This window comes from Sinohyriopsis cumingii, chromosome 12 (genome assembly GCF_028554795.1).
Source record: "Sinohyriopsis cumingii isolate HCF-2022 chromosome 12, ASM2855479v2, whole genome shotgun sequence".
Lineage (NCBI taxonomy): Eukaryota > Metazoa > Mollusca > Bivalvia > Unionida > Unionidae > Sinohyriopsis > Sinohyriopsis cumingii.
The window spans coordinates 55,034,445-55,051,509 of record NC_142972.1 but is presented as its reverse complement, the minus strand read 5'-3'; the positions used below and the strand labels follow the sequence as shown (position 1 = coordinate 55,051,509).

The 17,065-nt window shown below is 33.3% G+C and overlaps 1 protein-coding gene across 1 annotated transcript; it reads right to left on the bottom strand.

Moving 5' to 3' along the window:
• Positions 1-6,370: 6,370 nt before the first annotated feature.
• On the bottom strand, positions 6,371-16,120 carry LOC149786488 (uncharacterized). The gene is made up of 3 exons (XM_089976950.1): positions 15,963-16,120; positions 15,526-15,591; positions 6,371-13,559 (listed from the first exon to the last, which is right to left on the bottom strand). Exon 3 carries the CDS (start codon positions 13,551-13,553, stop codon positions 12,555-12,557), a length of 999 nt encoding a protein of 332 aa, XP_089833076.1. The 5' UTR covers positions 13,554-13,559; positions 15,526-15,591; positions 15,963-16,120; the 3' UTR covers positions 6,371-12,554.
• Between the last annotated feature and the right edge of the window lie 945 nt (positions 16,121-17,065).

The following is a 17,065-nucleotide window of genomic DNA, read 5'->3' as shown; positions in this document are numbered from 1 at the left end:
TCATAAAATTGTGTGAAAGTATTAGAGAGTTGTTTAAGCCTATATGTGTGCGTGTGTGTGTGTGTGTGTGTGTGTGTGTGTGTGTGTGTCAGAGAGAGAGACAGACAGACAAACAGATACAGACAGACATATAGGGAGAGAGTTATACTGAATAAAATAGTATTTCAAACTTGATTTGGACAAGTTTCATGACAAACTTGCAAATGTGATTGTGTAGAGGCCCATTTCGTACATTAAAATATGTTTTCTACAGCATTCCTTAATAACCATTTCTTTGACTTAGACTCGGGAAGAATCAACAATATGCGACAACCCTAGATTAAACTGAAAATATGAATTACTTCAAAACATTCTACTATTAGATTGGGAATTAATTCGTCTATATTTAGGTTGGAAAACCCCTAGGAAAGGCTATACTTTTTATGGCTGAATTGAATATCTAAACATATAACAATGTTAGTCACGTATGGAGCGTTATTGTTCTCATTTGAAAGTGTCGTGATCGTTTCACGGATAGCATAATTGCCTTATATGTAGGAGAGAAGAAGAAACAATTTTTGAAGAAGTAAACGTTTAGGAAGATGAGAGTTTGGGAAGAATTAAAAGAAAACATTACAGAACTGCACATTATGAAATTGCAAGTCTCAAAATTGTAGCAATATACAGATTTGTTCATAAATATCGAAAAGGATTACAGCAAAATACAGTAAAATTTATGATTACTAGTCATTGTTTGAGTTATGCTTGATTCCCCCCTCCTATTTATTATAGTCCCTCTAATCAAGTGTTTCACATTTGAGCCAAACAGAAGCGTGACGATTGTAGAAAGTGAAACAAGAGTACAAAGAACGCTATATTATACGCCCGAGGCCTGCCACGTATTTCATAGTCTTGCAACGCATAAGAACGGCAAGGCTAACTTCGGAGATGGAGAGTTACTATCAACGGAAATGCAGATAAACTCTATTATGGACATACCCCATCCCAAAAGGTCAAGCTGCACACGGTGACAGAATGGAAAACAGGTTGATGCTTACAATTTTGTTTTTAAAAGCCGGGAGCAGAGATGTTCAGTTAGAGAAGAAGCAAGAGGTTACAGTGGGTAAGAGACCGTTTGCTAATATCTGCCCGATAAGCAAACTCTGGATCAGTCACATAATTTCTGGTGAAATGTCTTCAAATTGCGTTTGATTGCATCTGCTAGGAAAACATTTTTTTCAAGGATTCTTTTATTTATTTATTTTTTATTATTTTTATTTTGCTTTTAAATGTATCCTTGTTTTTTAGTGCTAGTTGTAATAGTAGCCATATTTGTAATAACATTGTTTGAATAATTATGAAAACCTTTTATGTCACCAATCTTTACGTCAAAATTGGTCAAATTCATTTTAGGTGCTGGCATTTTTGAGAAAATGTATTTTATAGGGTTTTTTCTCTATATCTTGCAGCCTCGGTCATATTTGATTTGAAATTGACATCCTTTGCATAACATTTATATTCAATACACTTTATGTCAAATTTGTCAAAGTTTTTTAGTTGTCATTGAGGAGAAGCCATTTAAAGTGGATAGGTTTTAATAAGGTGGCGTATGTGTGTATGTGTCAGATTGGCGATTTTCCTAGAATTTCAATTTAGGATGCATTTCATGGGCTAATTATATTTGAGTTCCTGCTATGAAGTCATTTGAAATGGTTTGTTTTCCTTTCTTAAGTACAAGAGGATTTATACGATTGTGGATCATCCTCATCTGAGCAAATGACAAGATTCGAGACGGAACGGTTTTGGCCCCCAAATTATCGATAAATTAATGTGCCTGTAAGAGTATTTGTTATGGTTATGCCTATCCACTATTTCTTATGGTTAGGCCGTATCAAATATTTGTTATGGTTATGCCGTATCAACTATTTATTATGGTTATGCCATATCCACTATTTGTTATGGTTATGCATATCCACTATTTGTTATGGTTATGTCGTATCAACTATTTGTTATGGTTATGCCATATTCACTATTTGTTATGGTTATGCATATCCACTATTTGTTATGGTTATGTCGTATCAAATATTTATTATGGTTATGCCATATCCACTATTTGTTATGGTTATGCCGTATCAACTATTTATTATGGTTATGCCATAGCCACTATTTGTTATGGTTATGCATATCCACTATTTGTTATGGTTATGTCGTATCAACTATTTGTTACGGTTATGCCATATTCACTATTTGTCTATTGCAACGTAAGTTCACATGATATTATTAAATAGTAATCCAAGTAACTCTTAATTTTTTCCTTATTTCTGCATCGTCGAAGTTCTCAAACACTAGCCGCTCAGTGGAGAACACGTCTGATTTTTTGACAGAAGACGGTGTTTTACTATCTAATACAAATGTGAATGTCACATGTTCTCATTTGCACTCATACTTACGAACATAATGAAGACTCCCTGCGTTCTTTTCGATTACCCGTTGTGTGTCCGTCGCCATGTATATCTACTTTATAGCGTCACCAAAACAGCGTTGTACATTCTTTTAAAGAAAACTTACATTCCACTGTCGATTGTAATTAGTAGGCGAGATTGTGTTCTCTTCTTCTGTTACTGGTCGCGGTTTGTGTCACGTTTATGCGCAAATCATAACCAATCTTAACTGGATGAGAGTAGCTCAGTACAGGAAGGTCGTATCAAGGAATGAGGTACACAGCAACAACTAAAACAAGAAACCGATTATGATATTTTTACCAATAATTACAATTAATTTATTATCATTTTCTTTCCATGTCCCAGTTTAAAATGCAATGTTGCAGCAATGATGTTTAATAGGTATATTAGTTATTATATTACGTTGTGCCAACGTTAGGTGAACTTGCTGGAATATTGCTTCAACGTTGCTGTTTAACGTGATGATACAACCCACTGGAAATGTCAAAATTATTGAAAACAGTGAAGACTCAAAATTTACATCGTGTTTGTGAAATACATATGCTCTTATTTTGCCAAATATGTCCAAATCTACAAATAAACATTGCAAAGATGCGCACGTATTCCTTCAACCCTTAAGTCTAAAATGTTCTATAACATAAAAAAATTCAAACAGGGTTAATATAGTATTAACCTTATAAAAATGCCAAACTGTATGCCTGCTACGTTTGATTGGTCTAGCTAAAGTGTTTCATGCACAAAAAAGTGCGGAACGAAAGTTTCTTAAAAAAGGTTAAGTTTTAAAGTTGTAAAATCGGTAATTACTGAGTGTGTTTTACAGGAAACTCGATCCCAGAGATCTCTAATTATAATCTTACCTATTCGAACTTGTTTTAAAATTTTGCTACAGATTCAAGATTATTTCTGTATCTGACGAATTCTTTTGTTTGATCAGACTTAGGGTTTTCTAGAGAGTTAAATGTTCGGACTGAATGTAAACTGCTTAATCATGACATAGTGTTGTAATAAAAATAAGTACATCTGACGCTGATTTAAAGACCTACGTCCTTCCAAGATTAACTTAAATTATGAGAAGGAAATTAAAAATCAAATTGATTTTACATTATAAAATTAATGATTTTTTACAACCTGATATTTATTATCTCCTGTATGTTAATGATATAGTAAGCACCATTTTACCATTTCAAGGTATTCTTAGTCACCTTTGGGATCAGTTTAAAGAATAAATATGTCCGAAAGTGGCTGTCTGGAAGAAATTTAGGTTTGGTAGTTTCTTATCCACTGGAATATATTGCATTTCCTTTTATATTTTTATTTTTTTGGATTATTTTGTTATTTTTTTTTTTTTTTTTTTTTTTTTTTTTTGTTTATCTGAAACGATTTGAGAATTCGCAAGTTAAAATATCTTATGTCAGTATCTCGACAGATAATTTTTTCGAATTGTAGTGACGTTTGAAAAATGGCAAGGGTCATTTTACTTACCACTGGAATATCGATCTAAGATATTTTGTTTAGTACATTCTTGAATCATATCAGATGTAACGAATTGGGATAGTTTTGGGTAGATCTGAACTTGCCAAATCTATATCTTCTATCTTATATCATTTTTAGCAATATTTATTTCCTGTCTGCTTCCCGGCATTCACGTCTGTGACTGGGAATATATCCATATCATGTTGTGTGTGTGCGTGCGCATGTGTGTGCGTGCACGTGTGTGTGGTATGTGCGGGGGGGAGGGGTAAGAGGGTGACAATTATTAAGATAAGATACTATTGATAATTGGAATAATAACTAAAATAAATGTTGTTCTGACAAACATGCGACTAAACATTACAATGAACTCATTGGTTATTTCAATTCAAAGCAGACACTGCATATATAGATAGATATGTTAATATATATATATATATATATATATATATATATATATATATATATATATATATATATATATATATGACGGCACATCGCACATCAGAGACATTGCATTCTTAGGGATCATTTCGAGGAGTGGGTGTGGGAGGGTAGAGGCGTACATCCTATAGAAATTTTATAAAAAGAAATCACTGTGGTGTAGATCATTATAATCATAATGGATAAATTAAGATTCCTAGACATTAAATATACAATTAAGTAAACTGATATCTATTTAAGAAAATATAGAGTTAAGAAAAGCGTGAAAATAAATGTATCAAATACGGTATTAATTTTTCGAAAACTAAAGTCTAGCAATGTTTAATTATTAAATTAAACATGAACTTTCATGGTTTGACATCGCGAAAAAATACAGGTGATGCTAGTTATATAATTTCACCGAAACGGATCGAAGTCTAAAGAAACTCTTTGAACATTCTTATCAGACTTATGCCAATATGTTCCGTTTTATTTTCGCACTTATTGTTTGGTGGAATAATTAAAAAGAATTTAGTCGTGTTCTACCTGTAATACGAATAATAATATTAACGTACGAAGAAAAATATCCATGGTTTCGAGAAGACAAAGCAACACAAAGAAAAATAAAGACCAACAGAAAACGTAAGTTAAATAGTGGATTTTGCTTTTAACTGTTCATCTTCGCTACCGTTTATCCGATATGTTAACCTCTATTTACACCTTGGCGTATCGATCAGATATTTCAGAACTTCGGATCAGTGAATATAATTGGATGCAGCGGCCGGCCACCGCATCCAATCAAAATCAAGTTGTTCACATTTTAACACTGTTCCTACAAGATCGAGACATGGGGAGTACACAACTGGAATGGACTCATAAATAAGCGCTTTTACACTGCCGGTCCGTGATTGTACACATACATCCTTTCCTTCAAATACACCTGCAATGGCTGGTACGTATTCATACCTTTTATGTTAAACTTACAAAATATCCTTTTGAAGTCAATTGCCTCCAACATTTTCGATCGATGTAAAATGCACCGCTGCTACACGCTACTGGACTTTTGGCATCACATATTAAGTGAGGCAACTCATGAAATTAAATAGACGTCTCTAGGACAAGGCATTGAAATATAGTATCGATCCGCCAAAGTGTATATAGGTGAACATATGGCCAGCTTCTTCGCTGCTCTTTACTCGTTTACTCTTATGAACTCGCGTGTAAATCGCATTCAATTGCCAACAGCGTTTACCCCACTCTACTTTCGTATAAATGTGACAGCCGATTTGGTTTCATGCAGTTTCCAATGACTAATTAGCAGAAATGCAGGTCATGGTCTACGTTTTTTGCAGTGTAATCTTACCTACACAGAGAGTGCATACGGGGTATGTACAGAATCATTCAGTTTCGAAAGAGTTTAATTCATGTTCAATTATGTTAATTATTTCTGAGTCAAACTTCTTATTGTATTGCCTTCGTTCAGTTTTGAAGCTTGAAAATCGATTACAATGCATGAACGCCCATTCAGTTCTTATAATTACAAATGGCTATTAAAATAGTAATGAATCTCAGGAACTAAATAAAAGTACTATATTTTGACACATGTTTACAATTATTATTTATATAATACACATGGGTGCATGAATGCATACATAGTTCCTTTCTGGTTGTATGAACTAATGACGTATAGATCTTGAATCTAGCTGCTTGTTGCAAGGGCTTGCTAAATATGTACAACGTTTTGGGTATGATCCAATTGGACTCGTCTTATAAGCGAGTACTGACGGTATGTGTTGCATAGCACATCAACATAATGGCTATACGGTGCCCACAAAGTTCATTTATCCCAAAATGAGAAAGATTAATACGGGTAAGATCCTTAAAATAACAATAATTTTTTTCAAAAGGGGTGTGTGTGTGTGTGTGTGTGTGTACATTCTACTCGTTTGAAAGCTCCATGCCATTGTCAGCCTGAACACGACCACAAGGCTGCCTCCATCAGCAGGTTTTTATGACACAGGAAAGAGAAAATATAGTTTTCGCAATTGCTACCTGCAAATCTCATTTATTTTTTTTTTCGAAATGCATGACTCAAATGTTAAAGGACATAAAGTGAATCAATTGAACTAAAAGAACTTCAAACATCATTTTTGTTTTTATCAATTATTTTTTAAAGTACACTTTAATAATCTAAGTTATTTTTCAAGCTTCGCTGAGCAATATACTGTCTCACTGAATCATAAAAGACAGATTTTATCAAACCTTCTTTTTCAGTAAATACCGTTGGATTACGATATGATGAAACATTGTTATGAAGGACTTATATAAGTGCGAATTTTAATTTACAAAAGGTTTCATATGATGATGCATGATGTATGTTGTTACGACTCGTTGATCTTAACCTAAGTACCAGAAAAGAGTGAAAACCAGCAACCTTTGTAAATTTCAAAATAAAGTTATACCCCTAAAATACAAGTGAAAAATTGAAATTAACTTACAGCATGTTGAATTGAATCCTAAATAGTCATGAAGTTATATCACAATCCCAAAACGTATTGAGTATTCCAAATGAGTTCCAATGGTATCCCAAATGAAGTTCAGTCTATTGTGCTGATGTGCTAATAGTATTGATGTATCACATGATATAATCCAAAATGTATTTAAAGGAATTATCAGTAATTCCAAAACAGCTACTTAGTCCTAAAGTCTAAGCACTTGCAATTCCAATTAATAATTGAAATAAATAATGAAATCCTCTCATTGTAATTGAACACAGTCCTTTATGACTGATATTTATGCTATAAATAACTAATTTTCAGTAAAACACCCCTCAAATAAAAGACTAAGACGTAATGACTAAAACAGGACGAGGATCCAGTATTCATTCCAGATTCTTTTAATTTTTTCAACAAAGTTAGGTTGTTTAGCTAAACAATCGGGAGTTAGATCAGCCTGGTTTTCCAAGGGAAACTCAAATCATATCAAATTTGTGAATAATATTTCTTCTACACCTTCTAAAGTCAAAAGGCCAATCAACGTGTTCACTTCAATCAAAACTAAAACTCACTATTTTGAACATATGTGTGATGTGTTGACGAATGACCTCATCATAAAGAAAATTAGTATTATTACTTTATACCGAATGTCCTTTACAATATATAATCATGGAATTTAATGCATATAACAAAGATATACATAACACCTCGCCTCATAAAGAAAAAAGATTTATACAATAAAGCTTTCTTTTACATATTAGTCAAACATACATATCATTATTATTGCATATAAATATATTTCATACACGATACAACATATATACAAAATAAAGCAATATAATACTTCTCTACACGTGAAAGTGCGTCTGAAGTCAGATTTTATTTTCGTTGATGTACTTTATAACAATGTTGTATTCCTGCAACATCAAACTCGATCTCAACACTCTCTGATTTATGTTTCTCGTTTTATTAATGACGGCATGGTTTGTAATCACTGAATTGTGGTATATTTTATCTAGCGTGTTTGCTCTCTTATTAAAGTAACACACTGGATAAGCCAGTCCATTTTTGTCTTCAAGTATCAATATTCCACTGACTCGTATATCACTTACATCAACAGGCATTTTAAATGATTGACTGACATCTGGTCCACTCTTACGTATTGGCTTTATCTTATCAACACCCCTTCACATTTTCCAGACCAAAGACACTTGGTATTCTTAATCAGCAATTATGTTAATATCAGAGTAAAATTTAATATAAAATCCAACCACACTCGAACGTCTCATCAGTTGCTTCTTACTGATAGGCACTGGGATTTCGAGATAGCCTTGACCTTAACTTCTATAGGTTTAATTTGACTGTGTCCCACAACATGTTCTAAAATTTTACCTCAAGCACGGCAAACTCACTTTTACATAAATTATTAGTATCTCCCTCATACATTTCTAAACAAAACAACGAGTTATAAAATAAAACATTTAGACATACTATCGATATTTTAATAATGAAAAACTAAAGATACTACCATAAATCCTGTATATTTCAAAGCAAACTAGGTTAAGCATTAATCAATTCAAATTTGACAATTTATTCAATTCAGCCCATACGATTCGAGTTGCAAGAAAATATCTACGCTGCTTCAATACTAACATTTTTAATTTATCAAGAAAGTCTTGGTTTGTTTTGGGAGATCTTCCTTGATCACTGTCAATGATATCTTCAATATTTTCCTGTTCCTCTAGACATTTAGTATCATCATCATTGACATGAATTTACAAACATCATGTCTATTGGCATTATTGTCAAATCTGCCAAGTCGATGGGTCATGCTGATATCATCCTTTTATGAATATACCCAGTTTAAGATTCAGTCGAACGGCCACTTTTTGAACACATTGATATGTAGATTGTCCTTTGTCTCGGTCATCTAGACCGTATATTGTGATTTAATCCTTTCAGGTATATTTTTCTAACTCCTTTTTATAGTACTTCAACTCTGTTCAATAGTCTGCGGTTCAATAATCGAGACGGCTTGTGTCTGTTTCTCTTCTACAAGGACTTCAATTCGACTGTTCAAATTCTTGTTGTACATTTGTGTGTCTCTTCTTTGTGTACCAACAACTTTTCCATAAAATTGCTCTGATTTACATACTTTATCTTTTGCAGTTTTCCTCTGTAACAAATTTTATTTTCGAGTTAATGTAATCTTTAGAGGTCCGTTTTCCTAAAGTATCGGTAAGTATGTCAAGCTTTGAATTGATCATGTCCGTTTTATTGATCGTCTGCTTGGTCAGAGATGTCAAGGTGACATCACAAATAACCTGATAGAATTATGTGAAATTGACAAGAACCTCCCCACTCTGGGACGCATCCCATCCTCTCCTCACCTTCTGTTCTCTTTGTCTCTGTCTTTGTGCGATTTATTTGACAGTCTGCATGGTCGTATCTCCATCATGAAAATTTCTTGAGTAGTGCTGAGAACTAACCGATATCTTGCCGACAAGTTCTACAATCTGATTTTGAAGTATTATTTATTGACGCTTGTAGCGTATGTCGATATTTCCCAATAATAGGTTAATATAAGTACTTGCATGTTTACTACCTCAATGGAATAAATGAATATTCATATACTTTACTTACTATTGTCAAATATATCAGCAATTGCAGCACATATTTCAACTTATATTTCATTTCTTAACAACTAAGGTCAGTTAAGTCCCTATTAATTGATTATATTCAAATATGCATCTTGCGCTCAGTACATGCCTGACCGAGCACCCTTCCACTGTCATTTTAACACATTGACCACACATATCAATATATTTCATGAACTTCACTTAGGACTCAAAGGAGTTCCAAGACAAAGTCAAACTTAGCGTTCGCTGACAAAGAAGATCACTTGAACTTTTTTCCCACCAAATCCGTCGAAAGAATGCTTCATTTCTAAACAATGAGTGAACTGTCCAAATGTCTTCTTACCTTTACCCCGTAATAAACGATTGCCTTGTTTTAAAATCTTCCAAAGATTGAAAATCTTGTAAATGTCCCACGTCAAAACTAAGTGATGTGAATGAAATCCGTGAAAAAAGAAGTTGTTTAACCTTAATTTACTCATTCTCTTTATTTAATATACATCTTGCCCAGTATTTAAAATCTAACAAGATTTTTTAACGTCGCCTCCTGAAATCTTTCTTGTGCTCATTGTGGCGTTAATTTGAATGTTTTAATGCCTAATATGTATAATATTATCACGCATCCTCTTGTAAAATGTAAGCCCTAAGAATACTTCTTTGAGAAAATATAAAAGCTGTCCCAAAGGAACTAACTTGCATTTACTCTTTATGAGAGAAGATGCGTACCACGCGATGACAAGAAGTATCTCCTGAAAATTATCGTCCATGCAAAATAGTAACCTATATATCTCGCATACGCCAGCACTTTATATTTCAAATACGCCAGCAAATTATATTTCAAATACGATGGCAATTTCTATTTCAAATAAGCCAGCACTTTCTACTTCAAACACTCCACCATTTTCTATTTCAAATACAGCAGCATCTTTTATTTCAAATACGATAGCACTTTCTATTTCAAATAATATGGCACTTTCTATTTCAAATATGCCAGCAATTACTATTTCAAATACCATTGCGCTTTCTATTTCAAACGCGATGGCACTTTCTATTTCAAATACGATGGCAATTTATATTTCAAATAAGCCAGCACTTTCTATTTCAAATACGCCATCATTTTCTATTTCAAATACAATGACACTTTCTATTTCAAATACGCCAGCACCTTCTATTTCAAATACGATGGCACTTTCTATTTCAAATATGATGGCACTTTATATTTCAAATACGCCATCATTTTCAATTTCAAATACGCCAGCACTTTCTTTTTACAATACGATGGCAGTTTCTATTTCAAATACGATCGCACTTTACATTTCAAATACGCCAGCACTTTCTATTTCAAATACGATGACACTTTCTATTTCAAATACGATGGCACTTTATATTTTAAATACGATCGCACTTTCTATTTCAACTACGCCAGCACTTTCTATTTCAAATACGATGGCACTTTATATTTCAAATATGCCAGCACGTTCTATTTCAAATACGATGGCGCTTTCTATTTCAAATACGGTGGCACTTTATATTTTAAATACGATGACACTTTCAATTTCAAATACGCCAGCACTTTCTATTTCAAATACGATGGCACTTTCTATTTCAAATACGATGGCACTTCATATGCTGATATCTTTTCACAGCGTGTTTTGGAAGCTTTAAAAATATGCCTTCGTTGTTATTTTTTAATTGGCAAGATATGCATAACATTTCTAGTAATTTAAAATCTCTTTCCCAGTAGCAGGAGAATGATTTTAATAAACAAAGTCATTGGATTCATTTTTCTGACAGTTCGCAGCATTAAATCCATAAATTCCGAGAAAATGACATTTACAAACGACCAATAAAGTTAAATATTCACTTTCAAAAGAAAGCATTATCTGCTGATATGAATGATCTAAATCAATCGATTTCCCTTTGATCCAAGTCATAAATTTCACTAAACGGAAGGAATGACCCTCGTCCTTTATTTCACATACGTTCATTTTTATCAAAGCTTTATTTTACCCGAAGAATAATTATATTCCTTCCTCTCTTCTAGAGACGCCGCACATATTTTTGGTACATAAATGTTGCACGTTTTCGCATTACAATGTCTTTTATTTCAGCATGCATATCGTCTTATAAAACAGCAAATATGGCTGTCTTCTGTGTTTACAGCAAAACTGTTATATACGTGTACTTAAAGAGAAGATGATATTGCTAGTAAATTATCTGCATAGTTGAATCAAACCAAAATAAATGATTCATTTGAAATTTAAACAAATGAAATCCAAATATTCTCGTAAATATTTCTCATAATTGTATTAGCTCTGATTAAATATGAAGATTTAACTATATACTCATAAATCAAACGGCTGGGTGACACCTACACGCTTATATAACAGGTTCATTAATTAGTTGTTAAATTAATAATAATAGTAGTAATAATCATGTCTGACATAGAGCAGCAGAAAAATGAAATACCGCGAAAATCTAGCAATACCGGAGGTGTGAAATTTCAATAACTCCAACACATCCAGCAACTGCATACTCAAGATTTCTGTGGATGTCATGCTGAATAGATCAAGCATTGTAGTGAAGTGAAATACGTTATACGCGTCAATGTGAACCATTCACTGGTTGCTGAATTGTGTTCCTTGCATGTCACCAATACTACGTGTGCAGGTACGATCAAGTCCTTACGTTTACGCATTCCGTTTTGCAAGGTTTCTTTTAAATTTGTATAACTTTGGTCCACTTTCAAATGTGAACGAATTTTGTCAGAAGACCTTTCACAATATCTTAGTTCCGATGCCATCTTGTCGTAATTTTGTTCCGGTCAGTGATAAATGTTGTTTGTGTTTTTGTATTTTGTATTTTAGACACAGCTTCGTTGAAAGATATCACTTCACAAATGCAAAAACAAGCTGTATTTTGAAAGCAAAGACGAACATGGCAGAATTTAATGGATAATGCAAAGTTTAGATAAGCAAAAAGATAAAATGCGTTCACAGTAAATTTGAGATGGAACCAACGATATTCAACATGGTGATGTCTCCAGTTTTCTTTTCTTTTCAAGACAAGACAAGACGGTAAAACTAGGTCTATTTTATCAATGGAATGATAATAAAGAGAGCTGTGGACGCCACAAGTAGTAGAACTAGGAGGGATATTCCAATCCATGGTGTCAATAGGGGAAGGACAAAACGTTGCACGTAGAACGTCAGAAGTGATGTTCCAAAGTACACTGCAAACTGAACCCATAGCTTCACCAAATTTTTTATTAGACATGACTTGCATATTGCTTTCTCCCTGAAGTACTGTATACACAGAGAAACAGTAAAATAAATACAGTATATGCAATAAACCACAATACTCCCCGCTAGTATCCCAACAGGGGTTACCGTCGCTGAATTCAAGATTGAAGCGATTTCATCTGAAGAAATGAAGAGAGCCTTAACAAGGAATTTTGCTATTTTGCCGTTTCCACCAAACACGAACTTAAGAACATTTTCAATGAAAACCCGGAGGGTCTGAACTTGGAAACTTTCTTCCTTTCCAACCACACACCATGTCGCAAAATGTTCACAGTTACATGTAAGCGGATTGTACCTGTCAAATTTCCCTTCACCACACTCATTCAACACCATTTCAGCCCTTCGAACAACCTCCTCTGGGGAATACCGTGGGTGAATATACTCTATGATGCGTAACGCATTTATCTTTATATCGTAGCGTTCTATTGTTTCGTAGATTTTAATTTTTCCATCTTGTTTGTCAAAATGAATCAATCTGAGTACAGCGTTATTAAGGGAACATGAAATTGTATCCTTGATAATGGCATGATGCCTATATGGTTTACCAGAACCTGATGTACTTTGGCTCCGTAGAGATATATGCTGCCCGCGTTGCAAACTCGTCGCGTTTGTAACTATTATTTCTTTCGAACAATAAGCGCAACTGTTTCCTGCATCATCAGGATGTTTTTTAAGTGTATTTTCAAATACATCCTTTACATGGGTTTCTCCTGTAATGTTTTCACCTTCGTCTTCTGACTGACTTCTTTGTCGCTTATGGGTCGTTTGTAACATTTGTGAAGACATCTTATCCTGCAAAATTAAAGCCGATCTATCTATCCATACTCATTTAATAGCGATATTTACCACATAATTAACAGTGAAATATAAAAACATGATTGGTAAAATATTGTCTTTATGTATTTTAATTCCTATTTGGTCACATATGAAAATTACATCCTTATATTTTCAGGTGCGAAAATTCAGGATTTCCTATCAAATCATGTTACGATTGTTTGTGTGTGGCTACATAACTGATATTTGCAGCAAGAAAACGAGCATAATGTAGGCAAGATTAACCAATGGAAACTGCATTACCTGTCAGGCAATTAAATTACCTTTTGCCGAAGATAATGACTTGTCCTGATCGTTTTTATGTGAACAATAAGCGCAACAGGTTCCTGCACAATCTAGTGAACCCGGTTTGTCAGAAAAATTACCCAACCTCCGAAACAAAATGTATTGGAGGTTATTACCTGTACAGAAAGTATTTATGCAAATATTGCTGAGTTATCCGCAACACATCAGTTCGGGTATAGTTGAGTTCGTCTTTTGACACCAACCGACAGTTCTTGAGACTCTTTCGTTGTGCTATCTTGAAAGGGTCTTTGGGCAATATTCAGGTAAACATGTTTACTTCCATTGATAATGATAATATCCCTTATCAGTTACAACATGAACTTGATTTTGGATTAAGGTCAATTACAAATTACAAATATACATAACATATAATCACATAAAAACTAACAAACATTACAAATTAAATATACATAAATATACATAACAGTTGACAAACACAGATTGCTTATATCAAAAGCACACATTTCGTATGAAGGAAAATAAAAGTAAATTGGATTATGATAGACAATATATTCCCCTTGTTATGTATATTTATTTCCATTCTGTGCTTGACTTTTGTCTATGATTAGCGATAGAGGTTTGATGTGTGCCTGATTTGTTTTGTTTATAAGTTATAAATAAAATGTTTACTGCAATATGAATTAACACTCCTATTTTTCCAACTGAGATAGAATAATACCAATGAATGAAGAGCTTTCAATCAGCAAGAAGTGTCGACGATTTCCTTATTTGAATTGGGAATAAAAAATGAATAGCCAAAGGAATAAGTAGCGAAATTTACGTAGGAATGGTTGAATCGGGAAGAAGTAAATTGTTATTTATTCTTTACTGAATCGGTAACTGATTATAGAGATAAAATCTGAAAGCTGGGTACATGTCGAAATCCTTTATGGACGAAATATTTCATTTGCGGAAGTATAAGGTATATTTATATAGCTATATATCGCTATCGGCTACACGATTTATTTGGTAACGTTTCCATCTGTTGGAGCAGATCTGTAACTTGAAAATGTTAAAGAGGGTTTTCGATGAAAATACTTTAAAAGAAAGGTTCACGTTCATGAAAATTTTAAATTAATCCGTCTTCTGTTTGTATCCAGATTCAAATAAGGACACTCGTATTTCTTTGATTGGGGTAAACAATTGATTCGTCTCCACATAATACTGGGGCTATTAGATATTTATGCCCTGAAGAGCGTTCAGATTTCTAACATTTTTAATTAGCAAGAAGTAAGTGTTAACATATTCCTTACTGAATCGGAAATAACTAATAGGTAACAATCTGGATGCCAAACTGTTCCAATTCGTAAAAGTAGCTGGTTACTTATTCCTTATTGAATCGGTAACAAGAATAACGAATACGTAACCAACTTTATTTCAATGAATCACTGACTGTTCATCTATTGATTTGATTAACTATCATCTCCTATAAAAATAAATTTACGTTTGGAGTTTGTACATTATGTGTGGTAACCTTCTGATAAGTATAACTTAGATATTTGACATGTTAATGCCTGTTTGCAATAGTCAAATGGGATAATTTTACAAGATTGTGTTTTAAAATTAATAATCACGAACTAGTATGAAACGACGTATTATTTTCACTCTAACATGGAACTTTAGAAAACTATAAAATTACCGGGTTCGGTCGAAGATCTTTGATTCTTTATATACCATGGGCTTGTGCTTTCAACAATACAAAAGCCTGAAAGTAACAGAAAAGACAAGTAAAAGATTTGTTTCAAACCTAACTTACCACTGTACCTTTCTTCAGCAAACAATGCTCACCTACATTCCACAGGCGAATCTACCTCCATATATGCAAACATTCGCACGGGTAATCAGACAGACATACAGAAAGACAAATACTATTACATTTACACACCCAAGCAGATCTTTAGCATTACCTTTACCACTAGTACTATTGTTCCAAACCTACTAAAAACATGCATATTTACCGCCCCTCCAATACATACATAGGGACACGGACTGCTTCTCTACTGTATTCATTACATGGACTCACAGGGTAGAATGTGCACGTATTGAATAACATAGAGTAAAAACAAAAATATTTACCTATCATAAACCGATTGACTGTACTCATCACTCAGCAAAGTAAAGCTCCCAGGCGTTTAGCAAAACTTTACATCAAGAACTGAAGGATAATCTCTCAAGGTCGTCTTCGACATGCATTCAAGTTTGTGCAGAACCCGTAAGTATACTGTGTGATTATTGATCGCCTGCAAATTAGGGATCCCAAATTATTTATATCTGGAATGGAATAAAAACCCTGGAAAAGCTATTTATATTTTAATTCAAATGCAGCAGACCGGCAAGCGCGTTCAGAAATTAGAGCATTTTTTCTAACGGCATTATGTTATATGTGATTCTTACTACCTACTTCTTATTGACAATAAAGTTGTAATTGATAATTGATACTAGTATGTGGTATTTATGGGTATGAAAAAACAACGCAAAGACAGGTTAAGGACTGGCAAAGACGGCACATGAACATTTTACACTAACAATAGTGGGAAATATTGAATGTTGATTTAAATTGTATAAACACATAAATGCTTATATTCTTCATTTATTTTAATGTATATTTCCAGTTAGGAGTTCTAATAAATTAATGTCAAGATTCAGAGGTTTTGTTTCATAAGAACAACTGAGTCTGATTTAATAATGATGCAGTAAATTCCGTATTATATATATATATATATATATATATATATATATATATATATATATATATATATATATATATATATATATATATATATATATATATATATATATAGTGTGTGTGTGTGTGTGTTTGTGTGTGTATGAGTGTGTGTCTCACAGTTGACAGTTGTAGTTTTATATATAGGTTCGTTTTTTCATTGGTTTAATTCCCGGTAAATGTATTTTTGAAGTGACCTTGCAACCAGTCTTCTGGTTAGACTTTCTCGCAAGGAATTGAGGCCCCATGGTACTGTGACGACCAATCTGATGACATTACAGGTGGTGGTTTTGACTTATTCCCCCGTGTAATAACTAAATCCAATGCTCTCTTGTCTATTTCAAGTTCTCAAAATGAGGAAAATATTGAGATGCTTCCTTATTTTTAAAGAGGGTACTAAACATATATTTCTGGTAACATCAAAACCTGAACTTGTGTGTAAAGGAAGGGGTAT

Bases quoted from the DNA above. Each gene is read 5' to 3' on its own strand.
- LOC149786488 (XM_089976950.1), bottom strand. From the start codon at position 13,553: ATGTCTTCACAAATGTTACAAACGACCCATAAGCGACAAAGAAGTCAG.